General features: G+C 34.0%; 1 protein-coding gene across 3 annotated transcripts; it reads right to left on the bottom strand.

The window, feature by feature from the left end:
* Positions 1-3752: 3752 nt before the first annotated feature.
* Positions 3753-12942, bottom strand: LOC108913185 (phosphorylase b kinase gamma catalytic chain, skeletal muscle/heart isoform). 3 transcript variants are annotated; one of them, XM_018718684.2, is made up of 11 exons: positions 12735-12942; positions 12560-12689; positions 12329-12495; positions 11989-12273; positions 11826-11916; positions 11735-11764; positions 11553-11659; positions 11338-11435; positions 8019-8105; positions 4204-4362; positions 3753-4153 (listed from the first exon to the last, which is right to left on the bottom strand). In XM_018718684.2, the coding sequence occupies exons 2-11, from the start codon at positions 12649-12651 to the stop codon at positions 4019-4021; spliced, it is 1251 nt and encodes a 416-aa protein (XP_018574200.1). In that variant the 5' UTR covers positions 12652-12689; positions 12735-12942; the 3' UTR covers positions 3753-4018. The 3 variants fall into 3 exon arrangements, with proteins under 3 accessions (XP_018574200.1, XP_018574198.1, XP_018574202.1); XM_018718682.2 differs by having other exon boundaries at positions 12560-12670; XM_018718686.1 differs by lacking the exon at positions 8019-8105 and having other exon boundaries at positions 12560-12670; positions 12735-12940.
* Positions 12943-14197: the final 1255 nt, after the last annotated feature.

Below are 14197 nucleotides of genomic sequence, written 5' to 3'. Positions count from 1 at the left end.
AAACGGGAATTATATTTACTAGGTTTATTTTATATTAACAAGGCCTATTGAAACAAACAAACAAAAGTAAAATAGATTCTAATTACAATTAATAAATAACTAACTAAAATTCAGGAATGTAAAAATACTTTACAAGCGGTGTAAGAATAACAAAATTGGTTAGAGCAATTATTATTTGTACGACGGATTTAAAATGCCGATACGGTTTTTCGGAGCTGTAAATAAATACAAATTAGTCAAAAGATCAGGACACAAAATCGGTACGGTAGAAAACGGAGTCTTTGGCGTTTGGTTTATTTAATAAACAATCTAAGACTTTACGAAACGGTACGCCAGAATAATATTCGGTTTTAAATTTCGGTCGGTGCTAGAAAGGGAAAAATAAGATTAATAAATTAGAGCAATAAATAAATTGTTCCCAATGGTTCTGAAACAGAAAAATAATTACGGGTGACTCTAATTCTACAAATAAATATCGGCGGCAGTTTCTAGCAAAGCGACGGAAATTAAGCGGAAATGCGACCAGCCAGGAGAAAAAGCCAAGCAAAGCGGTTTAGATCAGGCACAAATAAGCAAACGGTAATCAGGAAAATGATGTTGTTGGTAAACAGGAGGCAAAGTCTGGACGAGGTGCGAGTTCAAATGCGGGGCGGCCGACAGACTTCTCCCGGAAGCGGTGGGTGGCCCAGCCAAACTTCGGGGGTCTATCCGTCGTTGCACAGCCGACACACAACGTCTTCTACTGGCGGTGGGTGGCCCAGCCAAACCAGCAGTTTCGGTTATTGTGCCCTACAGCGTTTATCTAGCTTGGGCGGTGGGTGGCCCAGCCAAACCTTCGCCGACAACGCTGCTGCTGTACACTTCGACACCTTCACGTCTTCTACTGGCGGTGGGTGGCCCAGCCAAACCAGCAGTGTCAGTAAAGGGGCTCACAACGTTTGTCGAACGAGGGCGGTGGGTGACCCAGCCAAACCGTCGCCGATAACGCTGCTGCCGTACGGACCTGCACTCAACGTCTTCCACTGGCGGTGGGTGGCCCAGCCAAACCAGCAGTTCGGTCGATGTGACTAACAACGTTCGTCGAACGAGGGCGGTGGGTGACCCAGCCAAACCTTCGCCGACAACGCCGTGGTCGTACTGTCTTGCCAGAGTTCAAAACGGCCAGACTTGTACCATAGCAGGACAAGTGAGAATAGGAAAATACAATTTGCTTACTTATTCCGGACGGTTGCTTCTGGCGGCTAACTCCTTGGGTCGGGTGGCGGTCTCTGGTCGGTCTTCAGGTCTTCGGGGTGGTCCTCGGGCTGGTGTTGGAACTGGAGCTCTTCGAGTTCTGGCAGCGAACTGAGGATCTTCGTGCAGGAACGGTGGTTTTATTGTCCCAATCCCCTCTTGACTAGGCAGGAGTCGTGGTGGGACTATGCGCGCGGCCCTCGACAGAGTGGGGCAGCGGGCGGTTTCGGCTCGACTCGCGGTTAATTGCTCTCACCCAATTAAACTAATTAAATAAATAACTGGCCAGCGGCCTTACAAAAATCGGAAAATAATAATGCTTCATTACATCTTTATTAATTTCAAGTGACCAAAAATGACTGAAAAAAGTACATTTTTTGGTTGCGTTTTTCTTGAATATCTTTTTCGATTTTCATTTCTCGATAATGTCTATTACAGGAATCGATTGCTGGCATTTTTACGCGAATTTGAAAAAAAAAACGTTGCTCTACGACCTTCTGGAGCCGAGATTCTTTTTTCAAAAAATTCTACAGGCCGCTTTGTAAGTGCTACAGCGTCCATTCTTACAAAGATTGAAGTTGAAGACTTATATTTTCAATAAAAAAATACTGTGCTTCATTTTAGCCACTTCTGCATTTTTAATTTTGCGTCAAACCGAAGCATTCGAGCGTGGTACCAGCTAACTGTAGCGGGCGCCGGAGTGAGGGCAACTACTCGGCCGCTCCGAAAATTGAATTCGCGCGTTCGAAAGCGCTCTTATGTTCAAAATCTTCATTATCTTGACTTCTGGACCACGTACACAAATCCTTTTGTACTAAAGCTTAACGAGATAAACCAAAATATGACGTTTACGATGGCCTCAAAAGCATAATTACCTTTGAAAAATGTAATTTTCCTTTAGTCCAAAATTCTCTCATCTCTTGTTAACATTTTAGTTAACAAACAAAATTATAACACTTACATTCCTTCGGGTTTTATTACATTTTAACTATTTTTACACTGAAATTATGCGAGTTACACATTTGACACAATTAATTTGATCTTTTAATTGCTTTGTTACTTTATTATTATTATTTATTACGTCTATATTAATTATTTTGTGTTTACAACATGCAAGTTTTGAGCATTTTGAATGATCTTAAAATATTATGGAAAGTCTTGAAACGTTTTATACTAAAAAGATATAATTACCATAAAACGTTGTACTTACTTTATTTCATAAACAATTATTAAATAATTATTGAAATGTTAACAAGAGGTGAGAATTTTAGAAAATTACATTTTTCAAAGGTGTAGGGAGCCTACAAGTGGCTGTCTCAGGAAGGCACACTATATTTTTCTCTAAAACTTTATTTTTCCATAAAAGCATAAATCTTAAACAACACTTCTTTTTCGTCGACAATCGACATCATCATAGCATAACACATAACCTCTTTTTTCTTGCCTAACCATAGTCCATAAGCTGAAGATGATAAAAAGCAAGAACTGGGGGGCTTTCGTTTTGGCAATAATAGTACCTATTGGCAACTAATATCAGTTCAGAGTAGCTCTAAGTTGCTATTAGCTACTATTGTTGCCAAACCGAAATGCCCTCTGAGAACAGTGAACACGTTATTCCAGATCTCCTCTTCTTCTTCTTCGAATAAGTATGTCTTCAACACTTCAACTTCAATCAGGAATGGACGTTGTAGCACTTAAATTGCGGTCTGTGGAATTTTTTGAAAAAAAAAAAATATCGGCTCCAGAAGATCGTAGAGCAACGTTTTTTTTAAATTTGCTTAAAAGTGCCAGCAATCAATTCCTGTAATAGACATTATCGAGCAATGAAAATCGAAAAAGATATTCAAGAAAAACGCGACCAAAAAATGTTTACTTTTTTCAACGTCATTTGAACACTTGAAATGAATAAAATAGTTATCACTCTTTGTTAACATGAAAGTACAACTCTTAAGGAAAAAAATTGCCCTGATTCGTTTCTCTACGGCTACTTGTCGAGCAATTAATTTGCAAGAGATACAGCAAAAACAAAAAAAGTTGATTTTTGACGGCTTTTTCGATATATCTTGAAAAGTAACATAGCAATCGATATATGTAAAAATACGAATCGATATAGCTACAACTTTCTCATTTAACTTTTTTCGATTGGAGTTCAAGTTTTTTTTTTATTAGCGAGAAACCGTTTTTTTCTTACGAATTTTTTAGGTTAACTTCGCCGTTTATTCTCCACAAACAGTTAGAATTTTTTTTCCTATATCACCATATTTTTTGTTTCCAGGTGATATTTTTTGTAAGCTCTTCTACCTATTGATTGGATTATACAGTCCGTACACTATTCGCCGAGATAGAATTCCAAGACCCCTGCATAACTTTCTTGTAATTAATCGCATTCAACACCCAAGGCAGCAAGACGTTGGCAGAAAATTCAAGGGACGGTAAATCGTTACAGTAATTCTTAGAATTTTATCTCGACTAATATTGTACGGACTGTATCTGTTATTTATTGAATAAAAAAAACAACCTAGTTATGTACACTTTATTCTAGTCTGACATTAAACAGTCAATAAATACGTTACATAAGGAACAGCCCCGTACAAAACGAAAACATCAATTTTTAAAACATGGGAGCTATTAGGAAAAAAAAATTATCACAATAAATATAAACCTATAAAAACTACATTATTGCGTTTCTACTAAAACGTTAAAAGAAATTACGCTAATATTTTAACAAAGGGACTTGTTAAAACGGATTTAATCTAAAATTAAATTTTCTAGATAAGAACAATGATTATCTACTCAGATTTGTCACATATATATGCTTCAACTCCGTTTTTTGTGTGTTCTCGAATAAAGCTGCACGGTTCTGACCCTCGCCCTTCTTCACCCAATGGCCGTATACGCGGAACGCGCACCCGTCCACAATCTGGAATCAAAAGGAGTTAATGCCGAAATCGACGCGTTTAAATATTTTACCTTTCTTATGAGCTTCAACCGGTACGGGTCCGACCTGGCCGTGTCCAAACTCAACGGTTCCGGCGTATAACGGAGTCGTTGTATTCTGATCATGGCCCTTATGACCAAGATGGCCCACTGGAACTTACGCTTTGCATTAAACTCTCTTTGCTGGAGTTTCTGAAAGTAAAATAAGAATTCGTTGTGATATAGGCGTGAATTTGGCGAACGCTTTGGGGTAGGGTGAGATAAAAGGTAAAACTTCGAATAAAAATAAGCATCCAACAATGTTTTGTGAAATCGCTAAAAGAAAATGTAGCAAGCATGTGGAATTAATATAAAAAGTTTGTACAACTCCGATCAGCCAAATAATTCGGCTGCATCTATTATCTTACTTATTTTTTTTTATAATTTAGTATTTTTTAAGAGGAATTAAACTTCTTTTATATATTTTTACTCTAGTCAAGGTATTAAATTAAATCAAACTAGACAATTTTTTTTTAAATCTCATCAAATGGAGCCAAACAATGTTTTTTGATAACGGAATTCTAGATATACAAAACAAAGCGTTCATAAATGATTTCAAAGCAGCCAACCTTGCAGTGCTGGTACTAGTGACGAAAAATTCCTAAATCTTGGCGTCACCAGTATTAATGATTCGTTTACAATGAATAATGACAAACTCTACGTCTACGCTCGAGATAATGCGATAACTGATTAGTCCAGTCGGTAACTTTCAGGATGGATGTGTTATATAGTAACGCTAATTTTTGTTGGAAATAATTCTAAATATTATGTAAAATGATAATTGAGATATGTGCCCGCTGAACAAATTGTGCATAATTGTTAGCGCAAGAAAATGTAAAAAAAAAATTAAAAAGGCGCATTTTTCTCCCTTCTTTCATGTATAACTCGAAGAATATTGACATTAGAGGAAATAGTCAAAGGAAAAAAAGTTTCGTTTTGAGATTCTCTTCAAAATGAAAGTGGTTTTAAATTTTTATGTGCATTGCTGTATGTTGCTGCAAAAAAAATTTGTGAAAAAAGATGTTTTTTTCATGAATTTATTTCGGACCTTGACTTTACAGCAGCCATATAAAATGTATGGTTCTGAGTACGTCATGATATGGTAGTATTGCAGAAATTTTTTTATCGAAATCGGAAGGGTAGATTTCACACAATTCAATTGTTAATTAAGAAAATATAGAATTATACTTATTTTTCAATTCTCTCTCACGGTAAAACCAATGATTATTTTGAGCTCCCAATTTTTATACATATCCTTTGGAGACTCAACTATCAATCCCCATTTAAAAATTTTCAATTTTATCCATTTTAGCAACAAATATAATTTTTTCAAAATTTCTTCGAAAAAATACTTATAAACATTTAAAGCTGGAGCTACCGTATTTGCATATTCTTCAAATGTAATTATAGGATCAAATAGAGGAAGGATTGACGAACAAAAGCCACTTTTGATCTTGTGGATACGATGAATCGTCACCGAGATATGAAAGCTCAAAGTTGAAGTGAGTTTACGGCAAAACAACGTACTGTACAATAACAATCAAAAGTGATTTTGATTGTTTGAAGCAAAGACTTTATAACTATGAAAATTTGTTTAAATCGGAAATGTATTGTAACTGTTCTGATGCAAAAAAAATATTAATACATTTCACAGGAATCGAGCAGAGAGTGTGGAGTGGGGGGACTGTGCGAGCGGAGCAGCATAATTCACTCGCGCAATTTCAATCAATTTTTTGTCAGCTTCTACAACAGATAACGAATCTAGTCGCTATTATTTTGTTGTAAAATGATCTTGACAATAGTTTGTATTCGTTACTTCTTGAGATTTAAATTGCTGCAGGAGTGTATTCGTGATGTAAAGGTAAATATGACTATAATGCAAGAAAATGCTATTATATTTTTCTACTTTCCATAAGTAGTAAATTTCCCTTTATTTCAACAAGTCTATTTTCATTGTGAAATATTAAATGTTTTCGTAGCTGGATTTTCTATACATTATTACCATATATTATCTACTTTATTCTTCCTTGTTTTGCATATAAATTTATATTGAAAGATTTTTTTTTTAATCGTAAAATTCGAATTGATCTTGCTTTCCTCTATCGATTAAAAAAAAATCATCTATTTATCTTTTGTAGAAGCTGATTGAAGTTGCGCCAATGAATTATGCTGCTCCGCTCGCACAGTCCCCCCACTCCACACTCTTTGACTCTCTGCTTGATTCCTGTGAAATGTATCGATCTTTTTTGCATCAGAACAGTTAAAATACATTTCCGATTTAAACAAATTTTCATAGTTATACAGTCTTTGCTTTCATATTCCGATGACAATTCATCAATTTTTGTCAATCTTTCCTCTATTTGATCCTATAACTAGATCTGAAGAATTCACAAATACGGTAGCTCCAGCTCTAAATGTTTATAAGTATTTTTTTTCCGAAAAAATTTTGAAAAAATTCTAATTGTTGCTAAAATGGATAAATAAACGAAAATTTTTAAGTGGGCATTGATAGTTGAGACTCTAAAGGGTATGTATAAAAATTGGGAGCTCAAAATAACATTGGTTTTACCCTGAGAAAGAATTGAAATATAAGAATAATTCTGTATTTTCTTATTTAACAATTGAATTGTGTGAAATCTACCTGGCTGATTTCGCTGAAAAAATTTCTGCAATACTACCACATCGTGAAGTTCCCAGAACTATACTTTTTATATGCCTGCTCTAAAGTCAAGGTTCGAAATAAATTCATGAAAAAAACATCTTTTTTCCCGAATTTTTTTTCGGTCTGTACCGTATTGTAGCAACAATAATGCACATAAAAATTTCAGACCACTTTTATTTTGAAGAGAATCTCAAAACGAAACTCTTTTTCCTTTGACTATTTTCTCTGTCAATATTCTCCGAGTTATACATGAAAGAAGGGAGAAAAATGCGCCTATTTTAATTTTTTTTACATTTTCTTGCGCTACGGATCTTTATGTTGATACATTTCGCATCATGCGGATCATTAAAAAGATCCGTATTGCCCATCTCTAACCGACTGGACTAGACTGGTTAAATAGGATTTCATTAAAAATTACACCAACCACAAGCGATGAAACCTGATCTAAACTGTATTAATAATTTTTGGTTTTACTGAAGTTTAATTGTCAACGAGAAGAAAATAAAATTACTGGTCACGTGGCTTGTAATCATTTATGAAGGTCCTGTACTTGATTCTATGGGCTACATTAAATGTCTCTACTAGCACTGAATTATACCAACAATATCCAGTAAACAACCAGGACCATTCATCAGTCCAACATTTCGATTTCGGACCAATGATCGCTGCTACTTAATACCTCAGTCCTCAACACAGCCTTACTGGCAGAGAGCGACCTGCAATTTTGCAGGTACTTCAAAGCACGACTTCCTCTCTTACAAACTAGATGTAGCACTGTTATGTCTCTCATCCCAGTTATTTAATAAATACTGCTAGTGTGGTCTAGACATTGACTAACAGACATTTTTCTTAAAATAATAAATTGATTTCCTCTTCAAAAGCACTAAAATAATTTTTTTTTTTTCGTAACTTCAAGCAATACAAAAGCGACGAGAGAATTAATTGGCGGTCATCGTACTTTTATTTTATAGATTATTCAATTGTATCGATTTTCTAACTAGATTGTTCAAACGGTAAATCAGCATTATTATACATATCGAACGCTAAAGTGTAATAAGTCGGATGCTACATTGTTTATGTTAGTAGATAGTGAGAAAACAAAACACGAAGCGCCCCAAAAGTGTTATTTTCCTCAAAACATCATTACCAGAGCGAGTTCTGAAATGCGGCTAAACCGTCTGCTGCTTCTTCCTAAAGAACGTTTCAGCGAGCCAATGTCTTGATCCCACAATTGCTGAAATGGTATTAAATAGTCGATGCAGTGTGGCGGGTTACCACGTCAATTATTTATTACACACAACAAAGAATACAACAGTTATTGTTATACAACAACTTCAGCGCAAAGCAACGATTTCCGTTCAGATCTATGCAGATTTTTTATTTGTTATAGGTATTATTTACAAAAAATTACAGTCACTTAATGTTGTAGTCACTTTTTATTAGTTTTTATAGCCTGAAACCTGTTTTTTACTGCTACAGACCTGTTTTTATAGCCTGAAACCTGTTTTATATTTACCAATTTTTAAAACAATAAACTGTTAAAAAAAATTAATGGTCAAAATTGTGGTAAATTTTCTAGTTTGAATAAATTGGCCACGATATTAGAGACAATATCTGGTTCTAATTTATTGACCAATTTCGATTTTTAATTATTTGATATACACTGACCTCGTAAAGTTTGGAATAAATTCGATAAATCGTTATTGAAAGGTTTTGACAGGAAATCCTCGGAATGTTTATAAAATGTCACTTTTTTCATATTTTTTTCCACGGATTTCGATAGAGCACATTTTTCTGAGTACAAATATGTCAAAAACATATGACCTTCAAGATGGAAGTTTTCGAGATAATAGACAATTTTTTCGATAAAACCAATTTTGATATTTTAAAATTATTTATGTACCCATACCACATACAACGCGTTCAGGCACTTCTTCCTGCTGCTGTCGGTGGCTTTTGCACACATTGTTTCATATCCCTCGACTACTGATGCTGATTCTTTTTACCGATGAAGCGAATGTCTCAAGAAATACAATAGGTAAGGAATTTTCACAATAACCACACGAGGTACTTGAAGATCGATTTCAACATCACTTCTCGTTGAACGTTTGGGTTGGAATCATGGGTGACTGACTAATTGGACCGGAGGTAGTCATTTTCAACAGTTCTTGTACATTAAGAAACTTTACATGTAATTTTTGATAATAAAATGTTGCTATTGTCAAAAATTTTTCTGGCCCTGTATCATCGGAACAAAGTGGCCTTTCAAAAATCATCAGAGGACAAAATATTCTTAGGATAGTCCAGGGAATTGAATTTTTGTTGTATGTTTAATAAACACCCTGTATATGCAGATGCGTTACCATCTTAAACTACACGCTTGCAATTCTGGTAACTCCATCTCTTGGAAAACAGCGAAAACTTATTCAACATCCCATTAAATAATACCTATTTTAACAGGGCGTCGAACTCAACAAAATAAGCACACTTTACAAGTAACATTTTTTTCGAAGTTTTAAAAATATGTAATAGAAAAGTCATTTGAAATAATCCGAACAGATCCTTCTAAAAAACCTTATAAATATTTAATGTTTTTAATCAAAACTGAAAGTGTAAAAGTTGATAGACAACCTTTGACGTGACGAATAAATTGCCTAATTTACTGCATCTTTATAGTCTAGTCATTATAAGTAGCTCTTTTTTGGGAAAAAATACTACTATAAGTTTATCTGGGGAATATTGTTCGGAAACGTGTTATAAACAAAATATCAAAAAATCAACTCGAGACTAGATGGGAAACTTTATTTAAACAATGGTCAAAGTTATGCAAAAGCGGTTTTTTGACTCGCGTAACATTAAGATGAATTCAACTATTTAATTGCGAAAAAGAAGATAACGGTGTTCTATTACTCGATCTAGCGAACGAGTGGGGAGAGCGAGGGAGATCGATGGAGCTGGAAAAATTAGCCATATCTCTCTCGGTTAATAATGAACATATCGAGATGATTCTTTTTTTAATTTCGGATTGAAAGAATGTTAATTTCGTTAATTCAATAGCTTTAAAGCTTCAAATAGTTGAATTCATCTTAATGTTAATGTAGGACATGAAAATATAGCTCTTAATGTATACTGTCTCCAAATTTCGGCTCTTAATATTAATAATTAACGTAACAGCAATTAAATAAAAATAATAAAACATTTTCTCATTTTTTTTTTAATTCGAAGAAAAATGGTACTAACTGAACTATAGATGTTACTATTTCATTTTATAATAATTACCTATCTTAACAATTTAGTAAATATTAAAATTTTTTCAGTCATTTTTAAACAAATTAAATTCGAAAAATTAAATTTTCAGTAAATGCATATGTCAATAGGTACAAAAGCAACTAATGATTGAAACTCTACTACACTTGTGAACTTGGGAAAAATGAAATGAAAACAGTATCTTTTTAGATAACAAATTCCGCCAACGCCAAACTAATGAAGCTTTCGGGCTGAAATTTTTACCACTTATCAAGGGTGCAAAGAGCTTCGAAAATCCTGAATTACAAGTATCTGCGATAAAAATCGCATTAATTATTAGCAATTGAAAAAACGCCCATTTTCAACCATCTTAGAGCTCTCGCACATAAACAAATTATCGGACTTGTCTCATTTTACAGGTTTATTTAATACCTACCTTTTTTTTATAAACCTTTTTTCGCTATGAATAACAGTTTTTTTACGTGAGTCAAAGAACCACTTTTCCATAACTTTGACCATTGTTTAAATAAAGTTTCCCAACTTGTCTCGAGTTGATTTTTTGATATTTTGTTTATAACACGTTTCCGAACAATATTCGGCAGAGAAACTTCTAATAGTATTTTTTTCCCGAAACAGACCGTTTCATATCTATAATGACTGGACGCGAATTGTAACAATTTCTTCAACATTGGGGCACCAAAAATCCCCAAAATTGGCCAATTAATTTGAACCAGTTCCATCGTCCCCAATTTCTTAAGACTCGAAATATTATTAAAATTTGGTGTTATTTCTAGCAATATAACGTGGCCACGATTCTCGAAAAAGATTTGCTGGCACTTCGAGTAACACCTTTAGTCGAATTTGAGCAAAATATTAAATATTCAGCCTGGTGGAAAATATGTCTGACGTTAAAGAAATTGTGTTTGTATTTATCAACAAATAATAGCTTTTAACACAAAAGAAAAAGATTCATCAGTTATAGACTATTTTTATGCTCTGTAAAACTCGATCATTATCGCTTTTACTACGAGATGTGTATGGATACAAAACAAAAAATATTATTAATTGCCCTCCTAATGGCATCTAGCTAATATGTTTTTGCTGCACAACTCGAGGTAACAGACACAATAAAACTTCTCGACACACACATTTTTATGAACAACAGAGGGTAATTTATTATTTAGTTGTAAGTCACAAATGGATAGGATCGTTGCACTTACCACAGTCTGGAAGAACGGGTGTTTTAAAGCGTCCTTAATTGAGATTCGCTGCTTAGGATCTACGACTAGAAGTTTCCGGATTAAATCTTTTGGGGGTTCTGCAACGAAAGCAAAGATTTTACGTCACACCGTCCTTTGATTTAATCGCCTTAAAATTTGTATTACGCGTTACATATTAATCGTCTTTCGAAATCGAAAAAAGAGAAAAAGTGTACCTGAAATATCAGCCCACTCGGGTGAAGAAAACGAGAACTTTCCTTCCATAATATTCCTCAACATGACCATTTGTTTTCTATGCCAGAATGGGGGGCACCCAACTAACCTGAAAAATAAAATTTCGTGTTAATTTTAACGAAATACTGAAGCACCTATAATTTCCTTGCAACCTTATACTTACAATGTATACATTATTACACCGCACGCCCATCTGTAACAAAAAATATGTTTTAATAAAAATAGCATTTCATTCCCAAAATTTTCGAACCTACATATCCACTTCGAAAGAGTACCCAGGCGCATCCTCTATCATATTACATCTTAGAGTCTCCGGTGCCAAATAACCGGGAGTTCCGCACAAATCTAAAAAGAATATTCTCAATATTTTATACTTTTATACCTATCCTTTCAAGTGAAAGAAAAAAAAACACTTACCATGCAATCGCTCTTCTCCATTCAAAAGTTTAGCAAAACCAAAATCGGTAATTTTTACATTTAAATTGTCATCTAAAAGAATATTCTCGGGCTTGAGGTCCCTGTGAACGACATTCCTTGAATGTATGTGTTCTACCCCCTCTAATACCTGTCTCATAATATATCTTGTCTTTTTTTCGGATAAAGTTACCACAGTCGTTAAATAATCAAAGAGTTCTCCATTTTTACAAAGCTCAAAAACCAGGAAAATAAACGTACTCGATTCAAAGACATCTTGTAGTTCAACTATATAAAATTCTCATAGTAAGTATATTTACAAAGAAAAAATGCTAACACTTACTGATATACGGATGTCCAGCCACATGACGTAATATGTCAACTTCTTGCTTCGTGGATTCTAGATTTGAGCCGTCGTTTACTCCATCACTGCTTAAATCTATAATCTTTGCCGCAAACTCTTTTCCAGTCTCTTTTTCAATGCATCGTCTTACTGTGGAAGATATACCTCTGCAAAATTTAAAATTAGGTTATATTAGGGTACCTATTTTCTCGAAATATTTTGTTTCATTACCTTCCCAAAATTTCTTTGGGTTCGTATTTTGCATAAAATTCTTTGGCAGCGTCCTTATCAGGCAATTTATCATACTCTTCCTCCTTAGCCATTACTTTCCTTTTTATTACACTGCAAAATTTAAGAATGTCTAAAAAAATTACTAAAAATAAACTAGCATGCCATAGCAATTTACCCTTCAATTATTTTAGAGGTTAATTGTTCAATTATAACGTCTATTAAGTAAATTTAAATTTGCTCACATATTGGACTATGTGTTTTGTAATTTGTATTTTAAATTAATGAGAGTTTAATTGTTATAGATTGCTTATTGTGATGTACACTTCTTAAGAAATTTAACCTTCAACTGTCACTTTATAATACAGCACAGCGCAAAACAATAACGGAACATCATGAAATCAGAAAAAAAATCGCGCAACGGTCTTTAACTTTTAGCGATTTCCATTGAGAAAACTGGTGCACACTGAGTGCACCATTGACGTTCCATTGGTCAAGTCGGTGCAAATTTTCAAATTCCATTGGACAACTAGAACGACAGTTCTTGCTCTGAGTGCATATTATTTCGCACGAGGTCTTGAAGCTGGTGCCGGTGTCATTGCAAGAAAATGGCGGTAAATATGGACAAAGTTCCATTATTACCGTTTTTATCAAGTAGTAGTGATAATGATGAAATGTATGTTATACCAGTTATACGCAAACAACTGAAAAAAGTGGATGGATTCATTGAAAATGTCATCTACAAACTTAAATAAGTGAACCGTTTCGTCTACAGGAAACACAAAGGAACTTCCTCGTGGTTTATTTTAAATTTCAAATTTAATTCTTGGTTCATGGTAATTACCTTCTTTGAAAAACTTCAACTGGTCAACTGTTACTTTGACTGAATAAAAATCAAAACATAAACACAACCTATAATGTCAGAAACCCACGCAAAAATTGTCATTCCATTGAGATTGCACCAAACCATATTTCTCATTCAACCAGTGGAGTGTCAGTGCTGCCCGAGTGCAGCCTAGATAAATGATACTATAGATATTAAACTTGAACAGATTTCGTGGTCATTAACAGCGCTAACTGTTGACACTTTCTCCAACTTCTATTGCTTTCCTTTTCTAAGAATTATCGGTAATACAGTGAGTTAAATTACCTTTAGCCAGTAAAAGATGCAAGCGCCATCTAGTTGTACGCTCTACAACTATATACCTACCTACTCAATATTTGTTTTAGGTATTCTGCCGCCGCTAAATTTAAAATTACATAACAAATCTCACCCTACACAGATCACTCAGAAATTGATTTTGTAAAATAATTTTCACGTAGATATTTTTTTTGTCACCATGAGAAAATAAGTACATTTGATAAAAAGCATTAAAATCACTCAAGCATTAAAGACACTTTTAAATGCTCTAATAGTCTTCCTACTTAAAATAAATAATTTTGATACTGTAACTTTTTAAAATGTTTGTTGAAAAAATTTCAAATTTCAGTACATATTTTGAAAAAAAAAAAGAGTGAAAATGACTATAGAGTTTCAGTGCTTTCTATATTGTATTAGCTTTCACGGTGAATAAAAAAATATTACAAGTAAATAATTTTACTAAACCAATCTTTGATTAATTCTTGTAATAGAGATTTATT

This window comes from Anoplophora glabripennis, unplaced genomic scaffold (assembly GCF_000390285.2).
Source record: "Anoplophora glabripennis isolate ALB-LARVAE unplaced genomic scaffold, Agla_2.0 scaffold756, whole genome shotgun sequence".
NCBI lineage: Eukaryota > Metazoa > Arthropoda > Insecta > Coleoptera > Cerambycidae > Anoplophora > Anoplophora glabripennis.
This window is presented reverse-complemented; position numbering and strand designations above follow the sequence as displayed.

What these genes read in the sequence shown, in the direction of transcription:
- LOC108913185 (XM_018718684.2), bottom strand. Translation starts at nt 12,651, where the DNA reads ATGGCTAAGGAGGAAGAGTATGATAAATTGCCTGATAAGGACGCTGCC. An exon ending in CGAGTGGGCTGATATTTCAG is followed by an intron (nt 11,436 to 11,552) that starts GTACACTTTTTC and finishes CTTTCGTTGCAG; the next exon opens with AACCCCCAAAAGATTTAATC. An exon ending in GCATTTCAGAACTCGCTCTG is followed by an intron (nt 4,363 to 8,018) that starts GTAATGATGTTT and finishes TTTTACTTTCAG; the next exon opens with AAACTCCAGCAAAGAGAGTT.